We start from the raw sequence: 21392 nt of genomic DNA on the forward strand, positions 1-21392 counted from the left end.
ACGGAATTCTTTCCACTTCACTGTTGACCTTCATCAGGTACTTCGTGGGGTCTTTGTGTTTCTCTCTCTCTCTTTCTCTCTCTCTCTCTCTCTCTCTCTCTCTCTCTCTCTCTCTCTCTCTCTCTCTCTCTCTCTCTCTTTCTCTCTCTTTTGAGGTCACTGTGGCAAGAGCACGGCCCTGGCCGATCCACACGAAGTCCTTACGGCGAAAACTTGACCGAAAAGCATGACAAAGGAACAGCCTTCAAGAAGAATGGCCGCTTACTCGTATTAAATCGCACGGTATCGGATGGTCGTTCCATTTCAGCGCGGGGTGTTTCTCATACGAAGCCAACTTCCAATAACTTTGCATATTATCTTTCATATTATTCCTTTAATCTGTTTTACATAAATACGTAACGATTATCTAAATTATTCAGAATAGTAAACATAGAAGCATATATATACACAAACACACCCACACATTGTACAAGAAATAATTGTTCAAGCATTATGACTGCGTTATGCGTGCGTGCATATGTGTCTTGTTGGAATACCAGTTGTAGTCTTCTCGTGCCAATACAAAAAGCGATGGAAAATTTTCAATAAATAAGTTTTAATTTTCAACTTTTAAAATTTTGTTTGATCATCTCTTATCTTATATTTTCCTGATTTTTCTGTTCATGTTGAGAACTGCAAATATTTTGGCGTTAATTAAATGTGATAAATTAGTAATCTGTAACAGTCGATAAAATAGTCACGAACTTTATCAAAAGTCAGTAAAATCACAACCAACTTTATCGACAGTGATAATAAGCATTATTTTCCGTTATATTAACAAAACTTGTAATTCTCAAAAATCGACGAGATATCATAAAAATATAATCAGATGAAAGGTGGTACACTAACTAAAATTTCAAGAATTGTTAGAAGTCTGAAAATTTGAACCTCTAAAGGAAACAAGCAGAATTACAATATCTTTTTCTTTGTAGTTGAACTGTTCGTACATTTTTTCCTTTTTTTCTCTCTCTTTCAACTTGTATATAATTATACATTTACTACATTTCAGATGATAAAATATAATTTAGTGTAGCTGCAAAAATAACGGTATAATATTTACGACTAGTTCATGTTTAATTGACATTGTCACGTTTTGATTGGTCATGATCCTAGATTGGAGCTGCAAGCCAATCGATTTCGCCTATACGTGGAGTTACGTGTTTACGAATTTTTAACCTGTACATCTTATCTCTCTTATTCCGCGCGTGGAACAGGATAATCGGGGAACTGGAGCAAACTAGAACTTGAAGTCCAATGGGAATATCTTTATGATATATTGACGAAATGGAGACATTTGTGAATTTTTGGGAGAGGCATATCCTCGAAACGGTTTTATGCATAATATGGTTATTAAGCTTTTGGAATTATTATTTGAACTTTCGCCAGGTAAGTCTGCTTTCCTATTCGCTCTTTTTGTTTTTTTTTACTTTACAGAGCACTATTAAGAATATTTTTTTTTAAATTTATGCTGAAGTTTGTAAATTAGCAAAATTTAATATTATTTTGTTAGTTACCTTTGTACATACATTTATGTATCTATTTATTTTTTGTCTATATCACATTTATTTAATTTTTAACATTATGCTTTTTGCAGAGGAAATTAAAAAATAAGACTAACATGTAAACGAATGAATTGACATAATGGAAGCAATATTTTTGATTTATGTATATTATAAATGTTACAGAGAGCACTGCTGAAACGTCTAGTGGATTTGCCAAAACAGATTGAGGGTTTAATGACTAAAGATATATATGATAAGGCTCGTGCGTATGCATTACACAGAAATACGTTTGGTAATGTGCAGGATTTATACTCCAAGATTTACAATACCGTAAGTGTTGTAGAAACACTTTTACAAATATCACATACTGTCAAAAAAACAGAAGAAAATTTTGTTAGATATTGCTTATAAGGTTTGTGTTATATAACATGATATTTTTACAGGTAATCTTGATAACTTATGGCAATTACTATTTCTGGCAATGGAGCATTGCAGTAGCCAAGTACTATGGTATGAATCATGAGAGTGAAATACTGCTAAGTGCAATATGTCTGTTTATTATAGGTGTAATTACCCACATATCCAATCTGCCAATAGCGGTATACGATACTTTCGTTTTAGAGCAGAAACATGGTTTTAATAAACAAGTAAGATTTTACATGTGATATTTTGTAATTATATAGACTTTTTTATGTATTTTTACTTATACATTTAATTATTGAACATAAAATTAATTGGAAAAGATCTGCTAATTAATGGATATTAACTTATTTACAGACAGCTATGTTCTTTATTAAGGATGAAATTAAAAAGTTTCTTGTGGCCCAGATTATCACTTTACCTCTTCTATGTGGTATGATTTGGATTGTGCAACATGGTGGCGATTATTTCTTCTGGTATTTGTGGATAATGTGTTTGGCAGTCTCATTGTTTATGATGATTCTGTATCCGGAAGTGATCGCGCCATTATTTGACAAATATTCACCATTACCTGAAGGTGAATTGAAGCAGAAGATTGAAGAATTGGCAGCTTCTTTGAAATTTCCTTTGTACAAGCTGTTCATAGTTGAAGGCTCCAAGAGATCATCCCACAGTAATGCTTATCTGTATGGTTTTTACAAGTACAAAAGAATTGTTCTCTTTGATACACTTATCAAAGATTATGGTAAGAAAGATGATGATGATGCTGAGAAGGGTTGTGATACAAATGAAATACTGGCGGTACTCGCGCACGAACTTGGCCACTGGAAACATAATCACGCTTTGAAAGGATTTGTTCTGAGCCAGGTATAACTTTAAAGTTATTAATTCATATTTTATGTATTGGAGTATCATTTTGAAGTTAGCTTTAATATTGGTAATACTTAACATTTCGATATTCTCTAAGGAAAAATTACCTTTGACTTTATTATAAAGAAACATTGATTTATTTATTTCTTTAAGTTTGTATTTTTTGTAACAATTGCATATATTTTTCAGGTAATACTTGTAGCCAATTTCGTTACATTTGCCAAACTCTTGCGATACACGCCTATGTATACCGCTTTTGGCTTTGTGGACAGTCAGCCGATTCTTATTGGTCTACTGATAGTAACAATGTACATTTTAATACCATTGAACACGGTAAATATCTATTCAATGTTTTAAAGTTACTTTTATATTGCATGTTAAATGGATAAATTATTCACGAAAATTTTTTCATTGTTTTCAGATCTTTAATTTTATTAGCGTGGTTATCAGCCGAAGACACGAGTTTCAAGCAGATAAGTTTGCTACAAAGTTAGGCCATGGTGAGCCTTTAAAGGCAGCTCTGTTAAAACTGCAAAAGGACAATTTGGGATATCCTTTATACGATAAATGGTATTCCTGTTGGAATCATTCTCATCCGCCTATAATTGAACGATTGGAGGCGATAGATAAAACCAAATAACAAACGAGTCTTTCAGTTTACGCAACTTTCATAACTTGTTTGCAGATGTAAAGAATGAAGCCTGGAACTTACAGGCATTAATTGTTGTTCATGTTATTTTGTATATCATATATATTTTTCTTTTTATCTTAATTATTCTATCCAGTTGAGCAGACCTAAACACAGGTCCGAGATAATTATGCTTCCTGTTTATTGTCATAATATCAATGCGATTCTGTTCTTACTGTAATATCCATTTATTACAATCCATTCTAATTGGATAAGAAGTTTTAATAGAGCTTTACTGTTTACACTATTAATGTGTTTTTATACGACATATTACATTAATATATTCCAGCGTTTAATATTTATACACTCGACACTAAAATTAAAGGATCACCTAGTCTGACTCCCAAAAATAGGTGTAATTCAAGAGAGTGTTCCACGACGTGAAATCAAAATTGCACGCGAATGTGGTTTACAGCATACGACAGCATGAATCTTTACCTTTAATTTGCGTATTTGTTAAGCATTGTACGATTTTTTATCACGGAGTTATTCAACATTGAATGGTTTCTTTTGCTTCAATGTTGAATAATTCAGTGAATAAAAATCGTATAATGCTCAATAAGTAAGCAAATTAAAGATAAAGATTCGCGCTTTTGAATGCTGTAAACCGCATTTGCGTGCAATTTTAAGAGATTTCAAGCTTTAAAATGCTTTTTTGAATATTTTTTTATGATCATTTTTGACAAAGTTACACTTTCTTGAATTTCGCCTATTTTTTTTGGGAGTCAGAATAGGTGATCTTTTAATTTTGGTGTCGAGTGTATATGTAAACATTTTTCGAGTATCATTAATTGCGTAATAAATAAAGATATTTCGTAAGGTATTTTCTCTATATTTATAGGGATTTATCTTACATTTGGAATGTTTCGAGTATATTTTATTTTTCGAAGATATAGTGACATATCTTGTATATATGTTCTATAGATATGTACCAGAATTTGTGCTTTACTATTCAATATATCGTTACTTATTAATCGATTATAATAGATACAGAAATGCCATTAAGTAAAAGTATAACTTTAGGATATGTAATAAATACAAAATATAAGTTGATATTCCATTTAACAATATTGTTTTTACAATACTGGGAATTTGTAAAAATATATCACGTTTGTGAATAACCCACACATTCTTCGTGTCAATAGGTCTTTTTTACGACTGCAAAAATGTGCATTTAAAATTTCATAATCCAATTATTCACAATATGACAATGTCAAGGAAGATAATATATCTATCTCGTCTAGTGAATATTCTTATTATTCAATTATATATATGTATGCAACTTACATAAGTTTTCATTATGTTCAATTATATGTGCACCTTATAAGAGTCCAATCTAATTGTCTACATGTTAATGAGTGACTGAGCAACGACTACATTATTATATATTTTTTCATTCTTACATTTAGTCTTGAATGACTAATCAAAATAAAAAAAGATATATATGCATGTATGAGTGTGTATTCATTTTTATAACATTAGTTATAAAAATAAATCTTGATATTTTCTTGAAATATTTGCGATATAAATTGCAGCTAAGTTTGCATTATAGCATATGTATATGTTAGATTACTTGTATAACATGTGAGTGTGTATATGTATTCAATATATGTTTATAAACATGAGATCTTGACTTCATTACGTATTTCCAATTTGAAAGTATAGCGAAAAGTAATTATATTGTATATAATAAGTCATTAACGATTCCACATTGTTTATAAAAACGTGTTTTTGTTAAAGCATTACCTAATTTAATCGTAATACAAATCGTAATACTAGCTTTATTACTTTATCGCAATTGATTGAAATAAGTGGCAAAATTCCAATTAATTATTAAACGTTATAAGTTAAATTATTTCAACTTGTGAAGGAAAATAAAGATGCATCAAAACAATTAAACTTGATATGTTTTCATGCCATTTTGCTTTGTACATTCTCCCAATGTGTCAATAATCTTTAAGGTAAGCAGCCAAGTGTCAATATAAGTTTGTAATTACGTATCGAGTTTCCTTATTGTTTTCTGTGTATCATTACAAAAATCGTTCACTCTGCCAATACTTACCTATTATAGATATAATTTTACGTTATCTGTATAAAACGTTACATCATATAGGATAATTTCGCAAAAAATGCAATGCAATGAATATTTAATATTGCAATTTCACAATACATGAAGTCTTTCTAATCAAATTCTTATTAGAGAAAAGTTACATTTTATCAAATAGCTTTGTTTTAATTCTCATAAATTACTCACTTTACATTTGAATTCTTATTTTGTTTAATATTCTTCTTCTATGAATGCTTTTGTATTTAATTAAATAATGTTAAAATAAATGAATATTTTCTAGCTGAAGCATAAGCGTTAATAACACTAACATAGGCTATTAAATAATAAAATATTAAATTTTTTTATACATGGCAAAACACGATCTTATAATTATTTTAAGACTATTGAGATAATTAATCGATTATCTATTTTCTACGATTTCGTTGAATAAAAAATAAATAAATAAAAAATTGTGAATCAATAAAAATGGTTAAACAGTTAATTCAAGCGATTAATCAACGTTTCCTTACTTCATATTATGATCAAATTATTCACTTAATAAATCGAATTGAAATAATTATATCAAAAAATATAAAAATTGAAAGACATTGAAGACTTTCTCTTCATGAACCATAATTTTACTAGTAATGACAAAATTAAATTTTTGTTTATTAATTCTTGTGTGTAATTCACGGGATTCTGTATGTATATAAATTTAATGCATAATATTTAAATGCAGTTAAATAATACATTTTTTTTTAAATTATATAACATGCTCATAGTACGTATAATAACGTATTATTAAATATTTAAAAGTAAAATTTTTCTGTAAAATAATTTTTTTAAATTTTGTAAAATAATCTTATAAAAAAATTTTATATACATGATATACATCTAAAATTGTGGTGCAATTAGAAAAGAACGATTCCTCGTGCAAAAACAAGATAAAATCTTTTCATACATCTCATTTTCGAAAAAAATTGAGTTTAACAATTAAAAAATTAATGTAATTTATATACACAACACTACAAATATTTAAAAACCGGTATGCATAATAAATGTTTATTATTTTAAATAGAAAAATAAAAAGAGAATCAACTGTAATTAAATAAAAAAAAATAATGTATCTAATATTATGAAAAAGCTGTTTCTCTTTATATTTTTAACATTATATGTACACACACATATACAGGGTGCCCGGAAAGGTCGGAGTCATACAACATGTTAATGAGATCGAGTATATAGAAAAAGTTCATATAAATTTATGTCCAAAAGTACTTTGTTAAAAAACTATAAATGTTGAAAGATTTTTATAACTAAATTTTATAAGACATTTATAACTTTTTAATACATATTACAAATTTATAAATTTATTTATAAGTTTTATAATTTTTAATAAAGTATATTTAGACATAAGTTTATATTAAAGTTGAATTTTTTTTATCTATTCAATCTCATTAACACGTATAAGTTTGGCTCCGACCTTCCGAATACTCTATGTGTATATATATGTATATATATATATATATATATATATATATATATATATATATATACATATATACGTACACATATATATGTACATATGCATTTATATGTATATATATGTTCATACATACATACACCTAGTTTAAAAAAAACAAAATGCTCTTTAAAAAGTTAAAATATTATTCCCCGCAAATATTGAAATTTAGAGATAATATTGAGGAAACATAACATGCTTTAAAAATTCGATATTACAGATGTAAAATTTTGTAATTCCGTTCCAATATACGTATAAAATCCTAGAATGTAGTGCCGCGCACCACTCCAGGTTCACTCTCGTTTTTAAAATTTTTTAAAATTTACAACCATGAAACCTGATGAATATAATGCATTTTTAATCTATTACAAAAATTGAAATTCAACTATTATATTAAATAAATAATGATGTTTAGTTTGTTCTAATACTTCACTTGTATGCGTTACGCATACTCATTTCAATAACTACTTATGACATTTAGACTACAACAGTAAAAAAATTAATTGAAAACAAAAAATGTACAAATGATATGGATATGAACAAATGTCAGCACATTATTATCTGCACAATGCATTTTACAGAACTTCTAGTTTTCATGAGTGTTACAATGTGCCTATTAGGATATTATAAAATTTGCCCATAAAATGTGGACATTGCGTGTTGAAAATTATGGTAAGTACTAGTAAGCTACTAGTGAAAAAAAGAAAAGAATATTTTGTCAATTTATATTTATGTTCCATATTAAGTATACGCTCTTAAATACAGTTGCTGTTTTTGTTCCATGGATTCACATATATGAATATATGTTCGTAAAACGAAACTTATAGTAAAGTAAGCTCAAAGCAAGGAAATAGGCATACATGCGTCCTAATGTGAAAATATCAAACATTGTCGTTATACGCGTCGAAATAATGCTATCGTATCCTACTTTAACGGCTCGTTAGAAAGTCTATCTACCAGTGATTATCTCTTAACAATCCAGTTGTTTATTTATCATTAAAGGCGCGAAGTGAACGTTTAATATTAACATATCAGAATCAAAGAGTCGATTCAGTTGACGAGTCCAACAACTGCAACACGGATCGGACATTTCAACTTTGGAAGTCGTTCTCTCTTAATAACATCTCTTAGCAAGTGTTCTCTAATCGTTAAAGATACATAATAATTAAAGTAGTATATGTATCGACGAATTTCATCCTGGAGTGGTGGCGGCCAAGCAGGTGGCTCTCTTAAAATCATCTTAGTGTCACATTTTCTTGACTAACTGGTACGTAAAAGTAATTGGGAACAATACCTTGCACTTGTCACTCAGTTTGAGCGCAAGCACGTGTCTTCCATCGCTGCGCCGTGTAATATGTGCGTTTGTGAACACAGGAACCAAGTTGTCTGTACGCGCGTGTAATAAGATGTGTAAGTTATATGGAAGCGCGTGGTATACGCGTGGAACACGCGTCACTTTTATAATCATTCTCGGTTTTATATTCAAACAGATTATATTAAATCTGCTCATGCAGAATAAAATGAATATGCGTTGAGAATTAAACCAAGTCATTTGAATTGTTCAATTGTGCAGAATCGATGGGAAGACTAAACTAATTTCACATAAATTGATAAAATAATACCAAAAACGAAAAGAGAGACAAAGATATTTTGAAAAGTGTTATGTACATGTCTCTGTAGATGCCTAGAAATATAATTCGTATATTATACACGTGCAGACTTAATCTGTCGTTTTCATTTTATCGTGACTGGGAGCTACGCGTATCGGAATAACAAGGCCATGTTTCTTTTGTTATCAAAGACGTTATATATAAAATATTTATTCTTTTTCTTTCTTTGATTGAGCAATGGCAATCAGCACATTATATTTATTCATTTGTTCTGCTACGAAAATATAAAAGTATGTACAATTCAATAAATTAATCCTCACCAAAGGGACATGAGGTACGATACTCTCGCTGTACAATACCCGATACGATGATTCAAAATTAACTACAGGAAAGTTCTTATTAAAATTATAGAAAGAATGACTGGAGACTGATCTCGTATAGATGGCAATGATGGAATTCTTTTAAATGTGTCTATATATATATATATATATATATATACAAATAAAACTCTATGCGTCATCCATAATTGTTATCTCTAACGTAAAAGATAAAGAAGAAAAAGGCAGAATATAATAAAAGAATTTCGATTAAGAATTGATCTCTGTATATACCTCTACACGAATAAACAGGTCCTGTGTTCACTCTATCACAGCAATTATCTAAGCAGCAGATTTCAGTTGGGAAGAAATCTTGATTAAGACTTACACGAGAGTCAACAATTGAATATTCTGACGACTGAAAGATACTCAAAACAACTCACTGGACCCAACAGCTCCCCCACCACTCCAGAGTGCGATAATTCTGAGTCTGTAAAATCGAATTGTTTTCACTTTTTTTCTTTCCCCCTCTCTCTCTCTCTCTGTCTTTCTCGCGCGCGTTCTCTCTCTCTCTCTTTCTCTCTCTCGCTCGCTCTTTCTCTCTCTCGCTCGCTCTCTCGCTCTCTTACTGTAGCACGACTCTATGTACATCGTATCGATTTAAACGATATTTTACACGAATCTGCCTGAAGATTCTCTATACTTTACTTTGGTAATTTTCCCAATATTGATCTTTTCCTTCCTGTCCTCTCGCGTTTTCGTTTATAACGAATCCACTTGCTGTTCCACTGATTGCTCACTATGATTTTCACTGGCGTGCCCTATTTGTTCGATCGATTGTACCACATTATGTTGCGCTGAATCTTCAGCTGGAATGGGCGCTTCATATTCACACTGTTCCTCTTCACTCCGCTTTAGCGCTAAATCGCTGCTGGAAAAATGATCCGCACCAATTTCAAAGGTATTGGTCTGACCCTTGTCATTTTGATAGCTAATTTCATCGTTACCCTTATCGTTCGGTATACTCGTAAACTCATTTTCTCTGTCACCATGTATCACATCCTGCTCGTGAATTGCTGACTGGTCTTGTTCCTTTTGTATCAGAAGACTTTGTTGATCGGCAGCCAATGATGAAGAATCAAAACTATCCTTCGCTTCTGCGCCATCTGACATCTCCACCTTACTTTCGGTCTCTTCTGACGGCATCTCGTCTACGTCGTCTGTCAGCGGTGGACTAACATTACCCCACCTGGATTTTCGGTTTCGATTGCGGTTCTCTCGCTCGGACATGTTTTTAAAGTCCTGAAGTTTCGCTAATTTTTGCTTGTCCCGCGGGAGATGATTCTCACGTTGCCCATGGCCTTCAGGTTCTTGTCCGGACCATGACGCGGGTGGTGGCCCACCGCCCTCCTGATTTCTCCATGGTCCGTCTGGTCCATGTATAGCTGGCGGGCCCATCGGACCAAATGGTGGTCGGATGTGTGGTCCTGGGCGACCGCGCATATCATCAAACGGTGGCCGGAAGAAGGAGTCCGCTTCTCTGGGGTCGAACGGTGGACCACGAGGTGCGAACGGTGGCCTCATCCCGGGCCTCATACCTCTCGGGCCCATACCACGTGGATGGAACATCAGTGGACCTACAAAAGACACGGTAAAGTGACACACGCACGAAGCAAGAACATAATAACATTCGCGATGCTGTAATTAGTAAAATAGATATTTGTTTTATATTGTATTACTTTTTTTTAACACGTTAATCAAGAAAAAATTTAATGAATGAATTAGCATTAAGAAATTCACGAATAGTCATAGGTATAATTATTATTATATGAGTAAACATCGACAAAAGTTCATTAAAAGTTGAGAATTACATTTGCGTCATGCAATACATGCATACATGAATATAGAAATCAATATTGCATATAACCAATATTTTATATAACAAAAAATATAAAGTTTCTGCTAGAATAATATTTAGTTACTATTCTTTTTTCTCTTTTCATAATTCAGAGTAAATAAAAAAAAACTTTATTATCATGCAGTACTATTATATATTTTTTAAATAAATTTAAATGTTCCTAATAATTTAAACATTTTACAATAAATATATATTCATTTTCAAATTATAAATTTTAGTGTTTCTGTTATTTCTCAGGTTTCGTTCGTGCACTCGCTCTCGCGTGTGAACTCGCGGAAATAAAGCTGCATAGTTGATTCAATGTCGAATCAATGTCAAGAACTGACATCAATATTAATTTCGACATCAAATCAATCCGTTTCAGAGTGAAGCAGCTCATCGTTATGAACGCTTCGTGATTTTTTTGCTAAAGCAGCTCAATTTGGCTCTTTAGAAGTTGTTTAAGCGTAAGCACAACACTACTTTCCAAATGAATGGGCATATTATATTAGAAAATGATTAAAAAAAATAAAAATAAATTAGATTTATATTTGGTAAGTTAAAATAAAAGATTTGTTGTCTATGAATATTAAGTCCTAATATATTAATATTAGTTCTGTTAAAATAGAGATATTAAAATTTCAATATTTTTTATAAGACTTATTTATGATGCTGCACAGAGAGAGAGAGAGAGAGAGAGAGAGAGAGGGGGGGGAAGCTTCATGTAGAAAGCAAATTCGTAATTAGATCTTAAATTTTGACTTCTCATCCTACAAATGGATTTTAAATTAGTATTCTGTGTAAAGTGGTTTTTTGGACCTGAGATTGAAAGATGAAAGATGTCGTTGAAGTCACATCACATAAAACAACTATTGTTGCAAATACTTATAAAGAGGAAGCTGTATTAATTTTTTAGAATAGACCAAGACCCACTCAGGGTAATATCAATTGCTTAATCAAATAACATTTTGTACAATAAATAGCATTCTCTAACACAATATATATATCAATCACAAAAGATTTGTGTCTTACCGGGTCCCCTGGCACCACGTGGTCCAAATCCTTCAGGTCCAACCGGTCCTCTCGGTCCCTTTGGCCCCATTAAAGGCGGCATTCCAAACACAGGCTCCATTGGGCCACCAAAGAAGTCTCGTCTGCGGAGATCGAAGTCGGAACGCTCGTTGTGACTCCTAAGCTCGAAGCCGTCCTGCATTCGCGGATCAAAGCCATCACGTCTCATCTCGTACTCGAAACGCTCACGTTCATACTCGTCCACGGGTGGTCTGCGAGGACGCACTTCCGATCGCTCGAACTCATCCCGAGCCGGGCCTAGTCTGCCCGGTGGGAAATCGTCAGGTCGAGGTCCATTGTGACCTAGCCTACCTTCAAATTCTTCCGGAAATATGCCAGGCTGCATCCTGGGATCCATGAAGTCATCCATTTGCGAAGCCCTCGGTCCACCACGCGGCGGAAAATTCTGTCGATCAGGGCGATCGGGTGGGCCGCGTTGCGGAAACTCGCGTGTGTCTGGCGGCCCACTTCGGAAATCCGGCCCTCGCGGGAAGTCTGTTCGATCCGGAGGTATCACTCCTCCAAACTTAGGTAGATCCATTAATGAGATCGGCATGTCACCGGGTGGCCGTCGTGCTCCTGCGCCTCCGGGACTTTCTTCAAAGTTTCGATCATTTCGCTCATTGCTGCGTTCAGTGCGATTACGTATGTTCCTGTCCATTCGATCATCCAACGGTAACGTACCGTCTGCCAATTGTCGCAGACGATCGGCTAAACTGGGCTTGCCCTCTTTCTTCGTCATGCCTTCGCCTTCCTGAATGTTTTGATTTTGCGCACTCGGTCCCTCCAAATGTCTACTGTTGCTCTCCCGACTTTCTCGAGTTTCACGGCTGTCCCGGTCGCGTCTCTCGTCTCTTTCTCTGTCGCGACCGTCACGACCGTCTCTCCGTCTATCTCGACCGCGATCCCGTCCTCTTCCTCTGTCCCTGCTACGATCCATTCTGCACTCATTAATATCTATGCGATCTCCGCGATCTCGATCACTTCGGTCTCTCCTTTCCCTGTTCTCCCGATCACGGTCCCGTTCCTTATATTCACGAGACTGATCATTCTCCAGACGACAGTCGTTCACACTACTGCCTATATTCATTGCCGCGATTAACTGATCACTGAGATTTGGCTTGTCCTTGGACAAGTTGCTGCTCAAACTTTGCGGCATTGCGTCCTCCATCTCCACGTCCATATCGTCCGAGTGGTGCGGTTGTTGAGGTAGTTGAGGCATTTGCATCGGCGGCGCCGGACCCACGCCATACGGTTGTCGTAACATCGGCAAATTCGGCATACTCGTTTCAGACGTAGGCGGCGGTACTCCAATCGGTGGGACATTGTGTGGCATACCTGTAATATTCAGGATCTCGTATCCTGTTTGGCTGAGATTAGCCAACTTTGCTGGGATGGCAAGAGTTATTAAACATCATCGCGGGTTCAATTGAAATTAGATCTAAGAAAACACAATTGTACTAGTATTAGTTAGCGTTGATAACTGATTATTTTTATCCCTTTCCTATATATTTATACACAAGTATTACCTTTAAATCTCAGCTAAGATAGGAAAGCATTGAAGATTATTAAATCATTCTTGAAGTTAATAGTTCATAAAAAGTGCAAAGATATGAATCAAAACTAAATTTGTAACTAAATTTGACTATATATATATATATATATATATATATATATAAAACTTTTATATATATATATAAAACTTTTAACTTAATTTTAAAATTTTATTTGTTTTTTCAGTTCTTTCGTACACTATTTTGTTTGCTAATTATTATATTTTTGTTCAAATTTAACAAAATAATAAATAAAAATATATTTTATCGTTATCATTTGACAAATACTTTGTATGTAGCTGTAGAAAATATTGTAACTGTTGGCAATATCTTAAGAGATTGTTTTATATTTTTTATTATTGTTTATATTGGTTAAAGAATTGTACATACCGGTGGAGTTTGGCTTATCCGAAGGCGCTGCAGGTGCGGGCAGTGGAATTTGTGTCAATAAACTTACGCCAACGCCTGCACCAAATGGCGGGTTTACTGAAGGTGTCAACATAGTCTGCATCATACCGGGTGGTCCCAGCAGACTTTGCATGTTGGGTGGTGGCACTCCAATCGGAACATTCGGCATTAATCCATGCGTCATTTGTAGGCCCATGTGGCTAATCATTCCTGTACAAGATTTGTAAAACATCTAAGGTACTTTAAAGACTGTAAAGTACTTTATAGTCCAGAAACCATAGCTACAATTATTTTATTCCGCATTTGTATCCTAGTAAATTGTACCAAAGAAATTAGATATTATTCAATCACTATTACGTATTTTATATTTTCAATATATAATTTTTATTTTATAACTTGTATTGTAAAGAACGTATTGCAAGGAAAATAACTTTTCTTTGTGAAGGATGTATAATTCATGTAAATAAAAAAAAATAAAAATGGCGCTTTTGTATATAGAAAAACCTAAACAAGAATAAAATACGTAATTCAAATCAGTATGTTCAACTATAATACTTTGAATAATTATACATTAATTATTGTATATAGAACATCTGCATTTACAAAATTATACTAGTCTAAATATTCATCAAAAAGAATTGCATTCAAGAAACGATAAACACTATACACTCACGTGGTACTCCAGGCATCGTAAATGCTGGCGGCATCATTTGTAACTGCGTATTCGGAGGGGGCAATAGCGCAGCCGATGTTGGTGGTCTGATTGGTGGAGGTTGACTAGTGTCGACTAATTGTTGCTGTGGCTGCTGCTGTTGCTGCTGCTGCTGTGAATTAGCCGACGACTGTATGACATTGACGATACCGTCCGTTAAAGTAGGAATCGGAGCACCAGCATTTGCAGCGGCAACCATTGCTTGTTGTTGCAGATGCAATTGTTGCTGCAGAACATCCGCACTCGTGCCAGTGTGTTTCAATTTTCCTGTAACATAAAAAATATGTATTTTAAAAATTATTATTAATATTATTGTACGGGTATTTCAGACCATATATCCCTTTTAAAACGAAAAAAAGCATAGTACTTTTTATTATAAACACAGATTAGACATAAAAAAATAAGTGTCTCAAAGATTTTTAAAAATATATCTCTATTCTTTTATTTAAGTTTATTTTTTCCACATTTACTTTTAAGATCATTTTTAAATTAATAGAGATATTTCCAGAAAAAAGTTTCTTATTTTTTTGCAATAAAAAGTACATGTTATATTTAAAAAATTCAACATCCAATCTGGATAATCCATTTCCGATCAAAACCGGAAATTGAAAATATCATCATTCGATACAACGTACCTACATGATAGCCTGATTTATCTATCAAAATTTTTGAAATTTTGGATAATTACTACTTTGATAATTTTTGAAAAATTACTTTCTTTTACAAGCATGTATCGTATAAAACATCCTGTATAACAATTAGTAATAATAAAAATATGTATAAATATATTTTACTTTTTTTGTAAAAATTATTTTAGTACCAGAAGTGGCAATATTTTCATCAAATAATATTGTTCAAAGCTCCTTATCATTGATTTATAATCGAATTTCAATTTATAAATCAAATTTAAAGTTACTCTGATTTTAATATTGCAAGTTGGTTCAAGTTACACATACTTTATTAATTGTGCATGTAACTAAATTGAAACTTGCGTTTTAAGAAACTCTTCACAATGCTATCCAATTAATAAGAAAAAAGGACTACGTATACTTCTTATGGAAAAATTCCAGTCAAACTGCTCTGTTTTGTGATATTATTGCAATTGATATATTGATAATTAGAATTCTGTACTATATATCAAAAGAAAACATTAAGTTATCTTAAAGAGATATGACAGAAATATATTCAGATTCTATGACTTTAGAATTCTATCTCTTTATTTATTCATTTTATGAATAAATAAAGTGTGGTAATAAAGACATTTATTTATTATTTCAAAAATTATAACAAATCTCAAAAAGTTCTTTCATAGAAATGTGTTTCACAGTAATAAAGTGTAAGCGAAAAATTAGTCTCATGAATGCTAGCTCTTTAATTAATGAAGCTAGAACGCGTGTCTTCATATAAAAGTAAGCAATTATATATTTTCTATATATATATATAATCAACGATATATATATATATAGACAAATTAAAAAATGTACCTTTCAAATGGGGAGGTAATGTGTCTTCATCTATCATTCCTCCTTCTTCTAACAACTCCAAGTCCTGATCGGTAATGTTAGTTAATTTATTCCAAGGGATGTAACTGACGCCTAGCTCTACTTCCCAGTAGTCTTTCCATTCTTTGCCTTTCACTCCTTTACCAGGCGCCCAAGCTAACTGTATAATTAAAACAGAAATACATTGCATATAAGAAAGTATCACAATTTTATTCAGCGATTATGAGATATATATTGTAATAATATTTACCGTGATAGCTTTGCCTTGCATTTTTTGATTTTTCAATTTTGTTAACGCTCGGTATGCATCTTGCCTTCTATTCATACATATAAAAGCACAACCTCTTGGGGAGATTAAATCGATGCTAACGATATCGCCAAGCTCTCCAAATGTATCAGATAATTCTTCTTGATGTACGAGTTTCGACAAATGTCCTACCCAAAGTGTCGTACTACAAACTACAAAAGCGTACATTTAATTTTTTTACATCTGATTTGTATAAGAAAACGAGAAAATCGTTTGTCTTTAGTATACGTACCACTTAATTTATCTCTAACTATCGGCGGCAAACCACGTTTGCGTCGCTCCCTATCCTTTTCCCGCTCTTCTTCCGTCATCTTTTCTCGACTATCATCACGTTTTCTATCACGGCCTCTATCCCTTGAACGAGATCTGTAAAAACAAGAAAATATATATGTAATATAAACTAGCATAAAAATATGAATCATTTGATAATTTTTTTTAAATATTTATTCTAAATTACAATTATGAAGAAAATTAATTTAATGCTGACTTTGGTCTAATTGACTTTGGTCTAATTACCTTCTTCGTCTCGATCTGCTTCTAGACCGAGATTTTCGATCTCTATCTCGATCTCTGTCTCTGTCTCTATGCCGTGGAGATCGAGATCGACTGTGATGTCGATACCGTTCTGGCGATCTACTTTGAGAACTTGTGTTTTCGCAGTTCACAATTTCTACACTGCTGCTATCACGTCTGATACTATTTCTATAAAAAGAATAATTATTAGAAGAGATAAAGCGTGCCAGTAGCAAAATAATGTATATACTTACCCAGAATAATCTTGCGTCTCTTGACGTTCATCAAGTAAAGGACTTTTTTGATTTTGATGCGTGGACTGATTCATTTGTCGAATGTTTGATAAAGATTGCGAGGTGTATGACATAGCTGGTGGATAACCAGGCGGTGGCTGGCTCATATCTTGCATCATACCGCTATTCATATTTGATGCATAATTTTGTGTACTTGGTTTTAAAATATCAGAAGGTTTTAATTCACATTCAGATGCGAATGGAAGATTCTGAAATAAAAGACAAAATTGTATATATTAATCAGAATAAATAAGAAAAATAAGAAAAATTTGAAAACTGTTAAAATAAATAACTTACAGGAACAGTTTGTGCTAAATGCTTATCAAATTCTTCTTCCTGCTGTTTCATTTGTTGCAGCTTGCGCTTCTTTTCTTCCATTTCAAGTTGTGACGAAGATGCATTGCCCTGCATGGTTTGTTGTAAAGTTTGTAACTGTCTCAGCACCTTCAAATGACACAATGTATAGAATGACACAATGTATAGAATGATTATATTACATCTTAGTATTGTAATTAATTTTTGGCATTTGACAAGTACCTCTGGATTTGCAAGCAATAATCCAAGGCTCTCTAAACTGCTATTTGTTGAAGCAGCATTATGTTGGGTATTGGCTGAGGCAGCTGCATTTGGAGAAGTAACAACGACATCGTCGTCTTCTTCTTCGCCATAATCAAAATCTAACAATTTTTTATCAAATTTGACGGAACTTTTTTGTTCACTTGTAACATCCTTTTTCAAAAGTAGCTGCTGTAAATGTTGCAACTGGTCGAAAATATTGGAATCCATTTGACCGACGTTGGATTGATTCTGTGAAGAAAATGATAAAATTCAATATTTTTTCAGTAAATATGTACATAATATATATATAAATACATGTATTAATATTACCAAAAGTTTATTTGCATTGACTGCCGCTTCCATTTTTGTTTGTGCTAGCCATACTGGATCAATTGTTTTTCCAGATGGAAAAAGTTTGGAGTCTTTCACAGCATTTTTAATTGCAGATGGCGGAGTCTTAGTGACAGCGCTTACGTTACTTAAATTATTTCCAGATGATGTATTTAATGTACCTGGAAGCATTAAAATATTTTATAAAACATATTTTCCATTGCATATGTATACATACTGTATTTCAAGTAACATATTTATATTACTAAATTAAAATATTTTTGTTTAATTGTATTTTTTGTATGTTTTATTTACCATTGCTATTTACTGGTTGTTCTTTATGTATCGGATGGTTTGGATCTGCCAGATCAAAAAGTGGTTGAATAACTTCTGGTGGAAAAACTGCATTCTTCTGCCAAAGGTTTAATACACGTATAACCTTGCTCTTATCCTCCTGTGGGCACTTTAAAAGATTGAGGAAGGTAGTCTGCATGTTTTTCGCAAATCGTGGAGCAAACACATCCTTCTCCATCCCGAATTGATGTCGGGACTGTCGAACAATTGAGTCTATTACATACAATCCTGGTACTTTGTACTCGGGCTTGCACTAAAACAGAATAAAACAAATTATAAAATAAAACAGGCACGTGTACATAAATAGCTTAGGAAAAAGAGTGTTTGAATAGATGCATTTACTTTTTGAATGAATTTTTCCACACTTTGTACAACATGTTTGTAGAATTTTATTGCTTTGATGGCACCCCGTGTAAGCGAATTCATTTTGGCTTTCGAGATTGGGGGTTTGACATCGTAGAGAGCAGAGAGCTGTAAAATTAAATCTCAATTAATTCTATTGTCTAAATAGTATATAGGTTGCATTCTGAAATTCACTACCAATACTAAAAATCTATAATATATATAAACTATAGATTTTTAGTACTGGCAGTATATTTGAACGCTTTTTGTAAAAACTAGAAAATGATCAGCTCATGACTAACCATAGCGCTTTAAGCTAAAATTAGATTACGACTTATAAAATTACTCTCACTTTCAAGCCTTAAAGAATACAGTAGATCTGTTCATGTCGCTTGCACTTTTCACACTTGGAATCTTTGCTTTTTGCCTTTTCAACACCCAAATATATATATTTGCCTTATTTTAAGTGCAAACATTTTTGCAGATTTCAAGCAACATGAACAAATCTTATATTTGAAAATAAATATTGAAATGACTCTTTAGTATTACCAAAAGCTGTAGTAGAGATGTACAAATAAAAAAATCGCGTGTGCATACACGTTCGTTTTATTGTCCCATAATTCAGGAATACAGGTAAGCTAATCACTCAACAAAATCGCGGTTACTCGTTCGATCGAGATCAACGAAGGTGCTTTTTGAAAACAAAGTTCGGCGGGCCTTGCCGAAGAGCCACTTCAAAGGGGATCGTGGAACGTTTATCGCGATCGCAATTTTCCTTAGACAATCTCGAACAAGTCGTGGCCCATCGGCGAGGAAACCCTTTCGTTGAGAAACGGAGCAACAGCGAGGAAGATACGAGGGGAGGGGGAAGGGGCGAAGGGGGTATTATTTTTTTCTCTCGTCACGAGCGCCCTTGCGATTTTCGCGCGAGATTAAGGAATGAAAGGACGTAGGAGCAGCCGGGCTAAGGGCGAAGCACAAAGGGAGAGCTGCCCCTACGACGGTGACCTCTAAAGACGGAGCGCGTACGAGAGCTTCGAGGGACCTCGGGGTGTTGCTTACCTCCGCGTTGAACGCCTTCACCGCCTCCATCGTGCGGGACAGGGGAAGAGCCTTCTTGTGTTACGGTCGTCGTTAAGTCTCACGCAGGTCCCAACGCAACGTAATACCAGCGTAACGTCTGTGTTAAAGCTCGCATGTCTCCTTCATCACGCACTGTGTAGCCGAGCCATGCCATTCAAGATGGCAGGTCCCGTGTGTTACCCGATACGCATCGCGGGGCGGCCGACGCGTGACGTCACACCTGTCGTCTGTCCGATCGGTAAGGCAGAAGGAGAGGTATCGATTCACCGCTGATTATCGATTGCTTCTGAACATCGCGACGAAGTTGTCGTCTGCATGAAAATTCGTCACTGTATAATGCAAAACACAGCAAAGCGTTCCGTGCGTTAAGGTTGGTTTATGCAGGCTGTAACCGCTAACTTATGCCGGAATCTGTAAGAAGACCAATCATAATCGATTTATACACGAATAATCGATTATGATTGGTCATTTTTTTACAGATTCCGGCATAAGTTAGCGGTCTGCATAAACTAACCTTGAGAGTTGGTTTATGATAGCCGTTACCGTAAGAAATTTACCAATCGTAGTCAACTATTCTTCTATAAATTGACCATGATTGGTCAATTTCTTACGGTTACGGCTATTATAAACCAACTTTGATAGGCTTTCTACAATAAGCTATTAAGTCTGTTCTACAATAGTAGTAAACATAAGACGTAAGGTTGTAACGTAAGAAATAAAAATTTTTTATTCGCTTATGAGCTCTTAAAACCCGCCTTACAACCTTACGGTATTGTGTTTATGCAATTGTAAAACAGACTTTAAGGCTGTAACACACCTTCCATAACCGTAACCATAAGACGTACCGTGAGAATTAGCTAATCACAGTCAAGAATTAAGAAATAAAAATCTGATTTTACGACTGTGATTGGCTAATTCTTACGGCACGTTTTATGGTTACGGTTATGGAAGGTGTGTGTTATAGCCTTTAGTCGGTATCATAAGTCATAAGCTATAAAAATTGACCAATCATAGTAAAGAGAATATTCGACTGTGATTGATTAATTTTTATGGCTTATAACTTATGATACTGACTAATAGCTTATTGTAGAAAGCCTATTAAGAACTAATAGACTTAACAGTCAACTAAACTTGATATTTTTAAAATTTCGATTTTTTTTGTCATCTTGATTTGATAATCACTTTATAGCCGAATATGGCAGATTTGACCGCCATATTAAAAAATAGAAGATAAATTTGCTAAATTAAAGAACATAATGGTAGCTTTCCAACAAAAAATACAAATCGACATAGGAATTAATCTACGTTTCTCACTAAACATTAAATAAAAACAAAATGATTCTTGTGTCAATTTATATCCTTTGCTAAAAAAATATCTTAAATATTTATCTAAAAAACAAAATGTACATTTTAAAATTATGTCTACATAAATTATTAATTATTTATATCTATTG

The 21392-nt window shown here is 33.3% G+C and overlaps 2 protein-coding genes across 3 annotated transcripts; one reads left to right on the plus strand and one right to left on the minus strand.

Moving 5' to 3' along the window:
• The first annotated feature begins 1054 nt into the window (after nt 1–1054).
• On the plus strand, nt 1055–5413 carry LOC105207854 (CAAX prenyl protease 1 homolog). The gene is made up of 6 exons (XM_011177497.3): nt 1055–1425; nt 1725–1871; nt 1985–2188; nt 2319–2828; nt 3021–3164; nt 3253–5413. The coding sequence occupies exons 1-6, from the start codon at nt 1324–1326 to the stop codon at nt 3469–3471; spliced, it is 1326 nt and encodes a 441-aa protein (XP_011175799.1). The 5' UTR covers nt 1055–1323; the 3' UTR covers nt 3472–5413.
• Nucleotides 5414–7799: 2386 nt separating this feature from the next.
• Nucleotides 7800–20126, minus strand: LOC105207965 (SR-related and CTD-associated factor 4). Of its 2 annotated transcripts, none has more exons than XM_026133860.2 (15): nt 19918–20126; nt 18856–18984; nt 18475–18766; nt 18160–18341; nt 17809–18078; nt 17569–17715; nt 17233–17480; nt 16982–17167; nt 16698–16831; nt 16409–16617; nt 16141–16318; nt 14618–14923; nt 13927–14154; nt 11945–13345; nt 7800–10652 (listed from the first exon to the last, which is right to left on the minus strand). In XM_026133860.2, exons 1-15 carry the CDS (start codon nt 19945–19947, stop codon nt 9778–9780), a joined length of 4815 nt encoding a protein of 1604 aa, XP_025989645.1. In that variant the 5' UTR covers nt 19948–20126; the 3' UTR covers nt 7800–9777. The 2 variants fall into 2 exon arrangements, with proteins under 2 accessions (XP_025989645.1, XP_025989646.1); XM_026133861.2 differs by having other exon boundaries at nt 9778–10652; nt 11945–13321; nt 19918–19947.
• Nucleotides 20127–21392: the final 1266 nt, after the last annotated feature.

Source organism: Solenopsis invicta, chromosome 3 (assembly GCF_016802725.1).
Source record: "Solenopsis invicta isolate M01_SB chromosome 3, UNIL_Sinv_3.0, whole genome shotgun sequence".
Taxonomy (NCBI): domain Eukaryota; kingdom Metazoa; phylum Arthropoda; class Insecta; order Hymenoptera; family Formicidae; genus Solenopsis; species Solenopsis invicta.